General features: G+C 46.1%; 1 protein-coding gene across 2 annotated transcripts; it reads left to right on the top strand.

Annotated features, from left to right (window-relative positions):
- The first annotated feature begins 3542 nt into the window (after positions 1-3542).
- Positions 3543-14132, top strand: LOC140912338 (up-regulator of cell proliferation). 2 transcript variants are annotated; one of them, XM_073346569.2, is made up of 4 exons: positions 3904-3921; positions 6630-6701; positions 7855-7970; positions 9246-14132. In XM_073346569.2, the coding sequence occupies exons 3-4, from the start codon at positions 7907-7909 to the stop codon at positions 13931-13933; spliced, it is 4752 nt and encodes a 1583-aa protein (XP_073202670.2). In that variant the 5' UTR covers positions 3904-3921; positions 6630-6701; positions 7855-7906; the 3' UTR covers positions 13934-14132. The 2 variants fall into 2 exon arrangements, with proteins under 2 accessions (XP_073202669.2, XP_073202670.2); XM_073346568.2 differs by lacking the exon at positions 7855-7970 and having other exon boundaries at positions 3543-3921.
- The last annotated feature ends 1124 nt before the right edge of the window (positions 14133-15256 follow it).

Genomic DNA, 15256 nt, shown 5'->3' with positions numbered 1-15256 from the left:
GAGCGAGGCAGGGATAACAGACATATGCAGCTACCTGCGGCATGGAGACTCCTGGGCCCACAATGTAGGATGTACATTGAGCTGGTCAGCCCAGAGACACAGATTAAGTTGCCTGGAGGATAATGCAGGAAGGGTCTGGCTGAGGACTGGTCGACACGACAGAGTTAGGCTGACGCATGGCAGCTTACGCCGATCTAGCTATGGAAATGTCTACACTTACATTTTGCTCCCGCCGACGTAACTGCCCCGCTGCCCCGCCTTAGTAACTCCACCTCCACGAGCGGCGTGGGGTCAAGGTTGACAACATTATACTGACGCAGTGTCAGCAAAGAGACACTGCATTGCTTACATCAACTGTTACTGCCTTTAGAAGCCATCCCACAATGCCCCACACTGACAGTGCAATCAGTACAAGTGCTCCTGGTGAGGACGTGCACCACCAACACAAGGAGCCAAGTGTAGACGCACACAAGCGACGTAATTACTAAAGTGGTTGTATGCAGACATTAAGTTAGGTCAACTTAATTTTGTAGTGTAGGCAATGGCCTGAGAGCCAAAGGATCTATGGGCTAGATCTACAAAGGGACTGTAGTGTTGCAAGACCTAACGTTTAGCCACCTGGCCACCGGACTTGACAATGCTGAGTTAGGCGCCGATCCTACCTCTGCAATGCATGGGGAGAGCTAGGTGCTATGCATGAGATGCACAAAACCCAGCAAACTGAGAAGAGAAGCCGCCTTAGCCAGCCAGTAGGAAAGGCCAAAGAGATCATGTGTGACGCTCCCCAAGGGTCCCCACTTTCCATTGCCTGCCCTTAGCATGAAGCAGTCTTGTCTGTCTGCTGGGGGATCAGCTCCCCGAAACCACCAGCCTCTGGCACAACCAGCACTGCCTTCCAAGCCTCCACAGGCCTTGCTCTCTGTATGGCTGGAGATAGGCAGACACCAACCCCCAAGTCCTCGGAGCGTTCCCTGCAGTGTCCAGCCCCTTATTCACTGAACAGAATTACCCGGCCTGCTGTTCCCACAGGAACTGAACACACCAGCTTGGAAGATCCAACTCAGGACCAGCACTTTGCTTAACAACACAGCACTGAGATCTGTTTATAGTGACAACAGGAATGACTGTTATCAAAGATATAGAAATTCAAGTAATAATGAGTAAGAATGTTGGAAATAAATGGTACATATACAACAAAATCACAACGCACTATCTAGAGACTAAACTTAACTAGTAAGTAAGTTTCTCTCACCCAAAGGTCTCCTCAGTGTTTTCAGTCAAGCAAAAGTACTGTCCGTTTTCTTTCTCCATGAAGGGTGCCAACTTGTCATCTTTGTCTCCCAGATATAGTGGAGCAAACCTTTGAAGTATTCTTCCAGATAGGGTTTTTCCTTCCCCGCTCCTTGTCTTTTCCTGTTAGAATTCTCTTCTTTGATGTCCTCACAATCCTTCATTTTCATTCAGTTCAGACTGGTAATAAGGGACCCACTGTGAATGAGACAATATTCAATTTACATGTGTGACAGGTTCTCTCGTCAGGACCCCCTTGGGACTGTCACTTGATGGGCTGAAATACCACTGAGTCTAGCCCTTCTGCCAAAATGGGCACCCCTTAACTTTGTCTTGCTGAGTTAGACCCTCCAGGCCTCCTCCTTCCATGCCTCATGGAAAAAAATAAAATCCAAGATGGATTCCAGCATCAGGTGACACAGACACATCTTCACAGGGACCCCCATTGCCCCTCCTCCTCACAGGCGTCCCACAGACTTACAGGGAAACAAATCCATTCGCAGCCAATTGTTTCTTGCTTAAGAGTCATCAAGTTCCTGAAGTATCATTAATGGCCCTCACTTGGCATAACTACATTAATAACATGATTTACACTTCATATTTCGAACTTCAGACATAAGAATGATATATGCATGCAAATAGGCTGAACACATTCAGTAGATGATAACTTTTCCAAGGATATCTTACTGACTCATTTTGCATAAAGCGTATTCCAGTTATGTCATATTCATAAGCATATTTCCATAAAGAATATGGAGTGCAATGTAACAATATGTCAGCAGACAGATGGAAAAATATCTCTTGTGTGACAGAAACTCTGGTTTTCACCTTTGCTGGAGACCAACACACAGGTGCAGACTTTAAGAACATATTTGCAGTATATGTGCAATGGCTGGAAGCTAAACAAATTCAGACTGGAAATAAGGCACAAATTTTAAAAAAGGTGAGAGTAATTAATCATCGGAACAACTGATCCAAGTGTTGTGGTGGATTCTCCATCACTGGCTATTTTTAAAGGTTGGATGTTTTTCTAGAAGATCTGCTCTAGGATTTATTTTGGGGCAGGTCTCTGGCCTGTTTCAGAGTAACAGCCGTGTTAGTCTGTATTCGCAAAAAGAAAGGGAGTACTTGTGGCACCTTAAAGACTAACCAATTTATTTGAGCATGAGCTTTCGTGAGCTACAGCTCACTTCATCGGCCTGTGTTACTGGCCTGTGTTACACAGGGGATCAGACTAGATGATCACAATGGTCCTTTCTGGCCTTGGAATTTATGAATTATTCAGAGAGGCTTTCACCCTGTCGAAATGTCCTCTGTGTCTAAAAAGCGGAGCATCGTGGGATTTTTCCTGACCAGCCAATGTTCACGTTGGTAAATTGTCCACAGTGATCCACCCAGGCCTGCATAACAATCACTAAGTAGCAATTTTGGTGTGTGCACTCACAGGCAAGGTTGGGTCTGTGGGGGAACAGAAGGAAGATAGGCACCCCATTAATCACCCCAGCACAGCGAGGGAAGCCCGGGTCGTTGACTTAACCTGTTTCACTGCACCTTGCCCACCTTGACGGTAGGACCCACTTTAACGGCCCTGCACACCTTGACTGGTGACCATCCCCTGTTGATTTCCCAACATCTTCCTTCCGCAGGTTCCGAACAGGAAGCAGTCACAGACCCTGCTTCTTATCAAACTGTACTGAGACAAACAGCCTCACATCTTGGCTAAGCTTCAAAACCTGGACTTAGACTCAATCCTATCCTTTGTTTTCCATTTCTATGCCCTTCTGTTGGATTTTTGGTCCAGAGCATTGATCTAAAACATTCACCAGCTTCCAAACTTTCCTTGAGCCTGATTCTCCTCTCCATCGCACTGACATCAATCAGGAATAATGTCACTAAAATCAATGGTGAAAAACTTGCATATCAGAGAGACAAAGCTGGTTTCGAATCATCAGTGTCTTTATCTACCACAGAGAGCAAAAGGAAAGGGGGCGTGTGTAAGAATAGGAAAGCAGTTATTATGCTGGTGCAAGATGTTGCCAGCAGAATTGGAGACAAGGGACCAGGCTCTTGTTTTGGAATCTGCATAGAGGATATTAATCAAACACACAGAGCTGGTTGTTGGGGGGGGAGCTGGAGAAGGGAAAGGAGGGGGGTTGCTGTCAGCCTAGTGCCGTACAGTTCTAGTTTCGGTTTTGCACTCTCAGCCTTTTTTTTTTTTTTTGGTCTCTAATCAAACAACCTCTCAGCTCTCCAGAGCTTCAGGAAGAAACTTGCCCTTTGCAGCCGTGCAGCTGTTTCCTGACTCTCTCTGCCCTGGCCTGGCAGGGTGCATAGCTCTCCTCCAAGGAGGCAGCATGGCGAAGACCCTGAGAGATCATCTGCTGAAGACCCTGGAGGAACTGGAGGAAGATGAACTGAAGAAATTCAAGTTCAAACTGCACGAAATGCCACTGAAGGAGGGATATGAACATATCGGCCGCGGGACACTGAAGAAAGTGGATGTCATCGACCTCGCTGACAAGCTGATCAGCTGCTACGAAGGAGATTACGCAGTGGAGGTGACCGTGGAGGCGCTGAAATCAATAAACAAGAGGGATTTAGCAGAGCAACTCGCCAAGGCAACAGGAAATGGTAAGTGGCAACCCCAGGAAAAATCAGCCCCCATCCCTGAATATTTCTTCACTTCTGGATTTGCTTTCCTTTCTCACTCCCCACTGGCTCCAGAATGGAGAGCTTCCTGCCAGGCCACATCTGGGCTGCAGTTTCTTTCCTTTCTAATGGTTTCCCCTTGACAAGTCTGTGTAAAGCTCTTCAAGCGGGAGAAATATCCCCTCTGACCTCTTTGTGCCTCAAACGCTCTCTTGACTTTCATTACAGCCATAGGCGCTGACTTTTAGTCTTCCCTGGGGGTGCTGCACCCCTGCTCCACCACGAGGCCCTGACTCCACTCCACCCCTTCCCCTGAGACTCTTCCCTCACTCTGCCTCCCCCTGGCCCCACTCCAACCTCTCCCGCGAGGCCCCCACCTGCCCGCCACTGGCTGCTCTCTGCCCTCCCTCAAGTGCTTCCCCCAGCCACCAAACAGCTGAGCGGCAGCCCCGTCAAACAGCTGATTGGTGGCACTGCGGAACAGCTGTGGCTGACGGGTGCTGAGCACCCACAATTTTTTCCCCCCCATGGGTGCTTGAGCCGCGGCGCACCCATGGAGTCAGCACCCATGGGTGCAGCTCTTTCCTTTCACTGGTTCTCGGTCCAGGAGCTCATCCAGGCTTCCCCGGGTGCCTGGGTCATTATCTAACCAACAGAGGTTTCATTTCCAACTTGTGCTTGCTATGGTGGGAACTGTAATGTAGCCACAGTTCCCGAGGCCTGATATTCCCTGATTAACAAGGCAATTCTGATGCATTCAGCACACCCAGTTCTCTCTCTCTCTTTCTCTTTTTCATCTCTCAAGCAGAGAACAGCACTTTAGATCAGGGGCGGGCAAACTTTTTGGCCCAAGGGCCACATCTGGGTATGGAAATTGTATGGTGGGCGATGAATGCTCATGAAATTGGGGGTTGGGGTGTGTGTGGGGGGGTGAGGGCTCCAGCGGGGAGTGTGGGCTCTGGGGTGGGGCTGGGGATGAGGGGTTGGAGGTGCAGGAGGGTGTTCAAGGCTGGGACCAAGGGGGTTGAAGTGTGGGAGGGGGATCAGGGCTGGGGCAGGGGGTTGGGGCACAGAAGGGGGCAGGGGTGCAGGTTCCGGGAGGCGCTTACCTCAAGGAGTACCCAGAAACAGCAACATGTCCCCCCTCCGGCTCCTACATGGAGGCGTGGCCAGGTGGCTCTGCGCCCTGCCTCGTCCATGGTTTGTGGCCAATAGGAGCTGCGGGGGTGGCGCTTGGGGCGGGGCAGCGTGTGAAGCCCCTTGGCTGCCCCTGCGCAAAAGAGCCAGAGGGGGGACATGCTGCTGCTTCTGGGATCCACGCAGAGCCCTGGCACACGCTGGACAAGCCCCTGACCCCGTTCCCCGGCAGGAGCTCAAGGGCCGGATTAAAATGTATGAAAGACCGGATGCAGCCCCTGGGCTGTAGTTTGCCCACCCCTGCTTTAGACGTTGTTTCCTTAAGTCTCCTGGACACTGAAGGGAATGTAGAGACCTTGTGTTTGATTCACGACTGAAATCTATGGAGCGGCACCAGCATAAAACTGGATTTTTGTGAACCAGGTGGCAAATCCAGACTCCCACTTACTCTAGATCTGTCAAAATATATTGGTGCTTCTTTTATAGACATGACAAGGTTCTATTTATCTCAGAGAAACAATTAAATTAAACTCAGATGAAAACGTTAGACTAGCACTAGTATCTAAAGGGTGTAAAGCCAGGGACACATCCGTTTTCCTGAATTCTAATCCCACAATAAAGGACCCTTAGGGACAGCTATAAATTGGCACAAGTTAGAGCAGACTAAAGGCTCCTCTCATTTACACCAGGGACTGAAGTGGCTACTGGAATATGGTAGGGTAAAGGTGAAATTACATCACCTTTGCCTTCTTATATCTAGAGGTCCAGCCAAGCAGCCAGATGTGAGGATCTGGTTCGTGACTTTTCAAAGAGAAAAAAACAGCAGAATTTTGTTAGGGAATATTTTATGAACATTTTCTTTGGTTTCCTCCAGGCTTGTCTCCTCAGAATAAAGTCCATGTGTGAGAAACTGCAGATGGAATCATTTTGTGCTGCTGAATTTACAGGGCCAGGAGGTGGGCCTAAAAGGGTTCATTTAAACTAATCAATCACAGGTGATTCCCTGTGCACTTGAGCAATTTTTCATTGTGGGAGGAACCAGAAAGAGACCTAGACATGGGATCACGACTGTCTGGGTTCTACTCGCAGCTCTGCCGTCACGTCCCAGCTCTGTGCCTCAGTTTCCCCATCTCTAAAATGGAAACAACTATCCTGACCTTCCAATGTAACATGCATATTTTTCTTATTTTTATTTTGCTTTTCTTGCCTATTATCTGAAACTTACTGCACTTTTAGACAATGCTTTTTAAAAATAATAGTTTCCATTTCAATTGAGTCGTCGTGTGGCTTGTTTCCAACTTTGGCTTACCAAAAGTTAATGGTGTGGTCTTCTACGAGCAGTTTCCACCTCCCTATTGTGACCTGTTTGTGTCTGATTATTTTCATGGACTTTAAAACAGTTCCTCATCATGCTCAGATTTTTCCTAATAAAACCAAAGGTGGGAGAAAATGCACAGATACACATAGGTCAGTAGAGAAAATGCACAAAAATTATATAAACATAGTACTAATATGTGTTTGTCTCTCTGATTTTTTTTTTTTTTTTTGGCTAGATGCTTTAAACTCCAAGCAGGAATCAGACACTCAGCAAGGTCCAGAGCTGGAGGAGAAAGCTCTTCTTGAAGGTAGGTAATTCCTCTATAGTTAAACACATTTATGGAATGACTTTCAGTATTAGTTGATTCCCAACTATTTTAGCCAATAAGGCATGTGGCAGAGCGGGGATTGAACTCAGGTCTTTTATATCTTAAGAGAGTGAGCTAACTACTAGGATATTAGATATAACAAGAGGTTTGATCCAGTAGATATGCTTTAGCATATTGACCAGACTGGGCGAGCTAGACAGGGGAATGCTGAGTCTGTGAATCAGGCACAAAGCTGCCGGGCAGCATCAAGATGTAGATGTCTGCACGCGGGCCCAGCTGCCGAAACTTAGCTGCCTCAGGGACTTTACTGGTGGAAACTTGGGCACCTCGGGGATTTTAGGGACCTACAGCATAAGGCAGCAGCTGAGCAGAGGTTCTGTGAATGCCGGTGTGCTAAAAGGTTGGTTATAGGAACCTAAACTAAAAGTTAGGTGACTTAGTCCCCCATGTGAAATCTGGTGAGCACCTAGCTCTTCCAGGCTAAACACGGCCATTTCTATAGTTCTGGAACTTAGGAGAGAAACTGGGAAGAGATTTCATGGTTGGCATCACAACTAGGACTTGGACAATCAGACCTAGTGGTCAGAGCTGGAGTTGGGAGTCAAGCCAAGGGTCAGGCTGGCATCAGAGTCATAGACCAGGGGCAGGTATCAGGAACAAGGTTGGAAGGCAGGAATCAGGAGCAAGGCAGGGAAGCTGGGTGCAGGGGCTCGGCAAGAAGACAGAGACCAACATAGAAGCTAGCCAGGAGTTCACCTAGTTGCACAGACAACTTCCTGTGTCTCCTTCTGGCTTAAATAGCTCAGCCAGACCAATCGGTGCGGCCAGCCTCTCCTCCAGTCACGATTCCCATGGGCAGTGCCTCTGGTGGGGCTAAAGTTCCATTAGTCATTCTCAGCTCATCACTTACTAACAAGTTGCCGGATGATAGCCAGGATGCGAAGGTCACCTGGGGAACAGCCTTCAAGGCCCATGGATCCTCAGGATTGGAATAAGAGGATAGAGAGCAAAATTTCCAACTGCATGTTTCATTGGAAGCATCTCAGGGCCAGAAAAAGTTAGGGCAAGACCCAACTGATTTGAATTCAGACTTTTCTTTTGTTTTGCTTTCATGACAAAAATTTCCCCCCAGTTCATCACAAAGAGCGCTCTCTACTGGTAAAAAGGAAGCAAAAAAAGAAGGCATGAGACCCCAGATGTGGGTCAGTTTGAGAGACAGCATCACAAATTTCTCTACCCTTATTCAAGGTATGAATACACATCACTCCTTAATTGAAGATGTGACCCTCATCACATTCGCTTTGACTGTATGATCATATATATGTGCTTTGCATAAGGTGTCATGAATGTGAAGTAAAATAGAGCATGTCACATGAAGGCAACTGTCTTCCCTTTCTCCACCCGCTTCTGTGTGCACGTGAATGGAAAAGGTCTAGGCCTAGAAGAGGAACTCAGTGTGTTTTGCTTTGGGTTAGCAGCAGTGGTGGCTGTCTGTTGTAAGTGTATTTTGGGAAGCAAACTGTAGCGTAAAGCAGAAATTAGGGTTTTTTTCCTGTTTTTAAGCTGTTTTGAGCATATCAGCTGCTGGATTGTGGTTTAATTGTTCAGGAACCATTTTCTAGCATGGAGACCAAATACATTTGAATGTTTCTTATTTTATTGGAAAAATCGTGTAACAGTAAGAGTCAGTGTAATGCCTTTTGAAGCACTAGATAAACAGTACTTCTGTCAATAATTTGAATAGAATGAAATTGTGAAAAGGAAGGCTTTGGTATGTCAATTGCCAGTTTCTTAGAGTGTTCATGTAAGGGGGAACGTATGTTCACATACTAAGGGCTGGTCTACATGAATGCTGAAAGTTGATCTAAGTTATGCTACTTCAGTTACGTACTTTACGTAACTGAAGTTGATGTAACTTAGGTCGATTTACAGTGGTTTCTATCCCAGGCTATGTCGACGGGAGATCCTGTCTCGTTGACATAGCTTCTGCCCCTCGGGGAGGTGGAATACAGATGTTGACGGGAGAGCACTCTGCCATTGATTTACTGTGTCTTCACTAGACCCACTAAATCAACACCGCTGTATCGATTTAGCCGGTAGTGCAGACATAGCCTAAGAGACACAGGCAAGAAATGCATCTTTTTGCTCTGAACACCCCTTCCCAAGAAAAATAAAGAAAGGGGAGATTTAAAATAAAGACAGAAAGTGCACTCAGAACACCACCCAAGGTTGGGTCATTGTTAGCAGAGCTTTAACCTGGGACCTTTGATTTAAAAGTATGACTCTCCATTGGCTATGCAAAAGAACCCAGTTTCCACAGCCTGGAGGCTATAGCAGACCCAAACTTCCATATGTGTTCCAGGTCCTAGTGTAGGAAAAAGAGCCAGACTGCGTTAGCAGGGATTGCAAACAGATAATTCCCACCACTTGACTGATACATGTCTGAATAAACACATTCAAAACAGGCATATTTAATACCAGATGGATTCTGAAACCTGCTCATGCTTTAACCTCTTTCTGCAGAGAGAAGGAGAGCACTCCAGGACCTCCTGTCCATTCTGAAGATGGAGCAGCACAGAAGCACAAAGCTGGCGTTGAGAGATCTCCAGGAAATCAATCCAGAAAGTCTACAGAACTGGACTCCTCAGGCATTAGAGGATTTACCATGGCATTTTATGAGGAAGGTCATAGCTTTGAATGGGACAGCCAGAAACACGAGCCTTGGGCAGGGAGCACCTGGTGACCAAGCCAGCAGTGAGGAGAACGGGGGACAAGGCAATGGTAGTAATGTTCTTCATCATAGCAACATGGACACGAGAGCTTCTCTGCACCCCCTCGATGTTCTCTGTGCCGTGCTGCTTTGCTCAGACAGTTTCCTACAGCAGGAGATCCTGTCCAAAATGTCCATGTGCCAGTTTGCCCTCCCTCTGCTGTTACCTGCCCTCGACACCCCCAAGGGCACCCTACTGCTGTGGGCCATGAGGGACATTGTGAGGAAGTGGAGGCCGCATTCCCTGGCAGAGAGCAGAGGATTCAGAGAGGAAAGCCTTGTACTCACCAAAATACCAACTGTTTCCTTTGTGCGGATGGGGAGCTGCAGCTTCTCCAAATCCAAACTCCTCAATGAGGTTCTCAGCCCCTCCCAACAGCACAACGATTTCTTTATCCATCGGGACATGGAGTCCGGGAATGTCCCTCGGGAAATCGCAGATGGGCTGGTGGAGATTTCCTGGTATTTCCCTACTGGAATCGAGGATTCAGATCTTTTCCCAGAGCCCGTCGCAGTTACAAATCTGCGTGGAGACATTGAGTCCCACTGGCTGCAGTTCAGCTTTTTAACAGAGGTCTCCTCAGCAGTGTTCATAGTTACTGAGAGCATCAACGAGAGACAATACGCACTGTTATCATCTCTGCAGGGATCAGCCACTAAATACAACTTCATCCTCAATTACGAGTCTGGCAAACGGAGTGAAACTCAGGAATTCCTTAACAAATTAGCACCAGTGCTGAAACTGAGTAAACAACATGTCCTAGAGAAAGAAATTGGGACCAAGAAAGAGGAATTCATGGAAAAGTTGTGCTCTGCTATAGGAAGTATAATGAACGATCATCACAAGGACATGAATATGGAAGGCATGGCTGTGACCGCACGTGAACTGGGAATCCAGCTGGATGAGGACTGTGAGGAATGTCAGAGAGCAAAGAACTGCGTTAAAGAAATCACGGCAGAAATAAAAGATGTTGGAAATTACAAGAGGCAAATACTGCAACTGCAAGAGGACCTGTGGAAGAGCTTAAGCAACGTGGAAAGAGAAATGTGCAGATTGAAAGGACAAGGGGATGTCCCCACAGAAGAATATAAATCTAGGCTGAAAGAGAAATTGTTGGAGTTACGTACACAGCAGAATAAATGTGACCTTACTGACGGTTTGACTAAATTTATCAATGGAATAGGAACACTATCTCAAATGGAAATATTCTACTTTGTGAAATGCATGAAATTTAATTTAGATGGCATTGCTAAGGGGAACCATCCTAACTTGCAACCTAACCAACAAAAGCTACCAGATGTGGATGAATCCATCTCTGTCAGTTCTCTAGGAGTGGAGCATTTCCTGCGTGAGTTGGGGCAGTTCTACGAGGCTGAACACTCAATGGTGAAGATAGGCAAAATGGCAAAAATTCAAAGGAAATTCATTCATTTCCCGAGGTTAGCAGCTGATTTGATGCTGGAAGGATTTCCCATGGAGCTGATCGATGGAGATGCCTCCAACATCCCACTGCAATGGATGACAGATGTTCTGACTGAGCTCCATGCCAAGCTGGGGGGAAGGTCCAGAATGCTGGTTCTGACGGTGCTGGGAGGGCAGAGCACTGGAAAATCCACCCTCCTCAACACCATGTTCAGCCTGCAGTTTTCAGTGAGCAGTGGCCGACGTACGCGAGGAGCCTTCATGTCACTCATTAAAGTGGCAGAGAACTTTCGGGAGGACCTGGGCTGTGATTTCATCCTGGTGATAGACACAGAAGGACTGAAAGCCCCTGAACTGGCCAGGCTGGAGGATAGTTATCAACATGACAATGAGCTAGCTACCCTGGTGGTTGGACTGAGTGACATAACCATCGTTAACCTGGCTATGGAGAACGCCACCGAAATGCAGGATGTTCTGCAAATTGTGGTCCATGCCTTTCTCAGAATGGAGGAAACGGGGCACATGCCCAGCTGCCAATTTGTGCATCAGAACGTCAGTGATGTGGCTGCCTATGAACAAAAAATGAGAGACAGGAAGTATCTTGTGGAGCAACTGAATGAAATGACCATAGCTGCAGCAAAGATGGAAAAACTACAGAAAGAAATTACGGTTTCTGACATTATGGACTATGATCCAGAGAAACACAATTGGTACATCCCCAGCCTGTGGCATGGGGACCCTCCAATGGCACCAGTGAATATTGGGTACAGTGAGAGTGTGTGTGGGCTAAAGAAATGTTTGTTTGAATTTGTAAGACAACATTCACTTAACAGTGTTCCCAAAGACCTTCCCCAATTTATCGAATGGGTGAAGAGTCTGTGGAATGCTCTGAGACATGACGACTTCCTCTTCAGCTTTAGAAACCCCTTCACAACTGAAGCCTACACCCAGATATCTGCAAAGTCTGTAGGGTGGGAATGGGCGTTCCGCAAGGAGATGAATCTGTGGGTAACTGAAAAACAAACTTTCTTCCAGAATCAACCACCAGCTAAATTAGATGCTTGTGTCCTGACCAACCTAACAAGTGAGACTGAGCAGAAACTGAGCCATGAATCACACAGGATTTTGGAGTGGTTTCAAAGTGCAACAGCAAAACTGGCAGTTTCCGCTGTAAAGAACATGGGATATTTTGTTAGGAATTCAGTTCCACTATCTCTTCAAAGTTCAAGTTATTCACATGTCATTTGTTCCAATCTGGTGACTGCCAGCGAAGGATGGCGAAAGAAAAACACTATTCAGGGTATGTGCATAAAAACAATCGAAGGTGAAATGGACTTGCTTTTGGAATACTGTAAAATGAGAGAGAACAAAGCAGACAACAAGGAACTGGAAATGGAGTTTGAAGAAATGTGGAGTGAGACCGTGTCAAAAATATGGCTGGGCTGTTTGGATGAAAAGCAAATTTATCAAGATATTGAGTTGCTGCTGAGAGAGGACCTGGCTAAGCAAGAGAATTCATCCAGTCTAAAACTACAGGAAAACAGCAACTTATTGAATTATGGAACAAAATCTTTCATTATGAAAAAGGAATACTTAGATTTACCATGGATTAAGACCCTGAATGAATGGTTCACGCAGGAATGCTGGCATAAAACAGAAGAACTTGTTAAATCATTAATGGAACAGTGCAAAGATTATATTAAAAATGTAGCAGATACTAAAGCAGACTATGATGAAATTTACAGCAGAAATCTGTTGAGGATGATCAATAAGAGGCTTCAAGAGGTAGACGTTCAGAAACTTCACACGAGCACTTGCTTTAAAGTTGACCTGAAGCTTCACATTTTAGGGGAAGTGGCTCCTTTATTAGAGAAGATGCAAGCAAGCTTCATGAAAGAAAATGATCCTGAACTTTATCTGGAGAAACTAAAACCTCAGTATCTCTCCACATTTAGAGATCTTTGTTTGGGGAAGGATTCCTGCCAAACAAGGGCCAGGGATTTGTGTCATTGGTGTCTTAAACCTGTCTTGGTGGACCATGTGAACAACAGACTTGGGTTAGAAATAGTCGATGACATTCTCAGCAGTGGACAGTTTGATGAATATACAAACCGAAGCCTTTTCCAGTTCACTGCCCTGAAGAAGCTGTTGAAATATGAAAACTTTGACACCTATATCATATACATTAATAACTATGAACATTTTGTCAAAATCTGGGTAGAGGGACACCTGCTAGATTTCTACAGCCGGACAGCACGGTTGCAACACCTGGAGAAAGAGATTCTGTCCTCAGTAATAAAGAAAGTCAGGGCTGCTCTGGAGTCTCCCAGTGACAAAAGCACCAACACGGTCTGTGACTTTTTAGATGCATTTTGTGGAGCGTTACAGAATGACTTGGTGATTTCCAAGGACCGTCTAGCAGTGGTGCGGTTTAAAAACACGGCAAATCCTATGCAGTTTTCTGCTGATGTTCAGGCCATCCTTCCCGAACTGGAAAAAGAAATCTTAGCTGAATTTAATGAGTTGACATTTGAATCCAAACTCTCCAAACTGTCCATGAAGCCCCAGGATGAAATCTTCAACTGCGTGTTTGGCTGCGGGCAGCAGTGCCCATTCTGTAAAGTCCCCTGTGAAGCAGGAGGCATGGATCATACAGAACACTTTGCTACAGTCCATCGGCCTCAGGGATTAGGGCAGTGCAAAAACAAACGGACAGGAATGCTTGAGTACTCTTTGTGTTCTTCTGATGTGGTTTCCAACGCTTTATTTAAAAATTCAGAAACGGAAGAGAAATTTCATCCCTATAAAGATTATCGACGATATTACCCAGACTGGCGCATCCAGCCCGATCTCAGCATCGACACTTCTGATTATTGGAAGTTCATTTTTAACAGGTTCAACTATAAGTTTGCTAAGAAGTACAATGCTAAGCCAGCAAATCTACCACAGGTTTGGGAAAAAATAACCAAAGAACAGGCGCTACAAAGCCTAGAGGAAGCATTTAACATAAAAAAATAAACCAGCTCAGAGTCTTTTTAAGTAGGATGGACATATGCAAAAAAACAGGGTTTGTTTGTTTGTTAATTGCATGCAAAAATATCACTTCTTATGCACATATTTCTTTAGCTCATTAAAATTGTGATTATGGGAAATCCTAAAGAGATGTGGCCTAGATGCAGGCCGAGCACCACCCGGACTGATCTCTGGCTACATCCTTCGGGTGACGTTCAGCTGGCTATTCAGTTTCTGTTCATCACTGGTGATGTTGTGGAGCCCACGAGATCACCAGCTATGTAGCAACATTCCCTGGTAAATAACTTTCGGAATTTGTTGGTCTTCCATCCTAACACTACAAGGCCACCGAACCTGCAGTCATAGACTCATAGAATATCAGGGTTGGAAGGGACCTCAGGAGGTCATCTAGTCCAACCCCCTGCTCAAAGCAGGACCAATCCCCAATTTTTGCCCCAGATCCCTAAATGGCCCCCTCAAGAATTGAGCTCACAACCCTGGGGTTAGCAGGCCAATGCTCAAACCACTGAGCTATCCCTTCCCCTGTGAGCTATCCCTCCCCCATAAGTCATGCTGATGCAGGTAGTTGCTGGGTTCAACTTCACAGAGTCTCATTGCCGATCAGGTCCTGCCACTGGATATGGAGCAGCTGAGGATGAGAACTGAAAACTTCAGTCCGGTGTCCCTCAGCCCCCATGTTCACTGCTGCACAACCGAGTTGCCACAAGTATGGTTCTGTAGATCCACAGCTTTGTAGCAAGCCTGATGTTGTGATCACAGAGGCCACTGAAGGGCCCGACACGTGGCAGCAGATTCTGTAACCAAATTCAGAGCTTCTAAATGAAGGTCAACAGGGAAAGATTCCCCCCCGCCCGGCACATTTTGCATCATGGTGATTTATGATGGAATTGAAATGAGGAATATGCAAACATGCAGCTCTGGAATTAGTATTTTTAAGCATCACCTTTGATCTGCTTATGCCTGGTCTACACTTAAAACTTATGCCAGCATAGCTACGCCGGTCAGGGGCCTGATTAAACCACAACCCCTAGTGACATAATCATGCCAACAAAACTCCAGGGTAGATGCAACTAATGTCATTTGGGGAGGTGGTATTTCTACATCAATAGAAAAACGCCTTCTGTCTGCGTAGGCTGCATCTATACAAGTGGGTTATGCCGGCAATGACACAGCCTTGGCTACAGCCAGAAACCTGTTCTCGCAGCTGTATTTTGCTGTGGCAGTAGTAGATCTAATATCATCCGATAATTACAAGAGAACCTCTGAAAGAATAAAAAACGATTTATTAGAGCGTTTGGGACTAATGCT

The sequence above is a fragment of the Lepidochelys kempii genome, chromosome 6 (genome assembly GCF_965140285.1).
Source record: "Lepidochelys kempii isolate rLepKem1 chromosome 6, rLepKem1.hap1, whole genome shotgun sequence".
In the NCBI taxonomy this organism is placed as follows: Eukaryota; Metazoa; Chordata; order Testudines; family Cheloniidae; genus Lepidochelys; species Lepidochelys kempii.
The sequence above is the reverse complement of the archived record's forward strand: the minus strand, read 5'-3'. Positions and strand labels throughout refer to the sequence as shown.

Bases quoted from the DNA above. Each gene is read 5' to 3' on its own strand.
- LOC140912338 (XM_073346568.2), top strand. From the start codon at position 3,645: ATGGCGAAGACCCTGAGAGATCATCTGCTGAAGACCCTGGAGGAACTG. The intron at 3,922-6,629 runs GTAAGTGGCAAC...TTTTTTGGCTAG, and splicing joins CGCCAAGGCAACAGGAAATG to ATGCTTTAAACTCCAAGCAG. The intron at 6,702-9,245 runs GTAGGTAATTCC...CTCTTTCTGCAG, and splicing joins GGAGAAAGCTCTTCTTGAAG to AGAGAAGGAGAGCACTCCAG.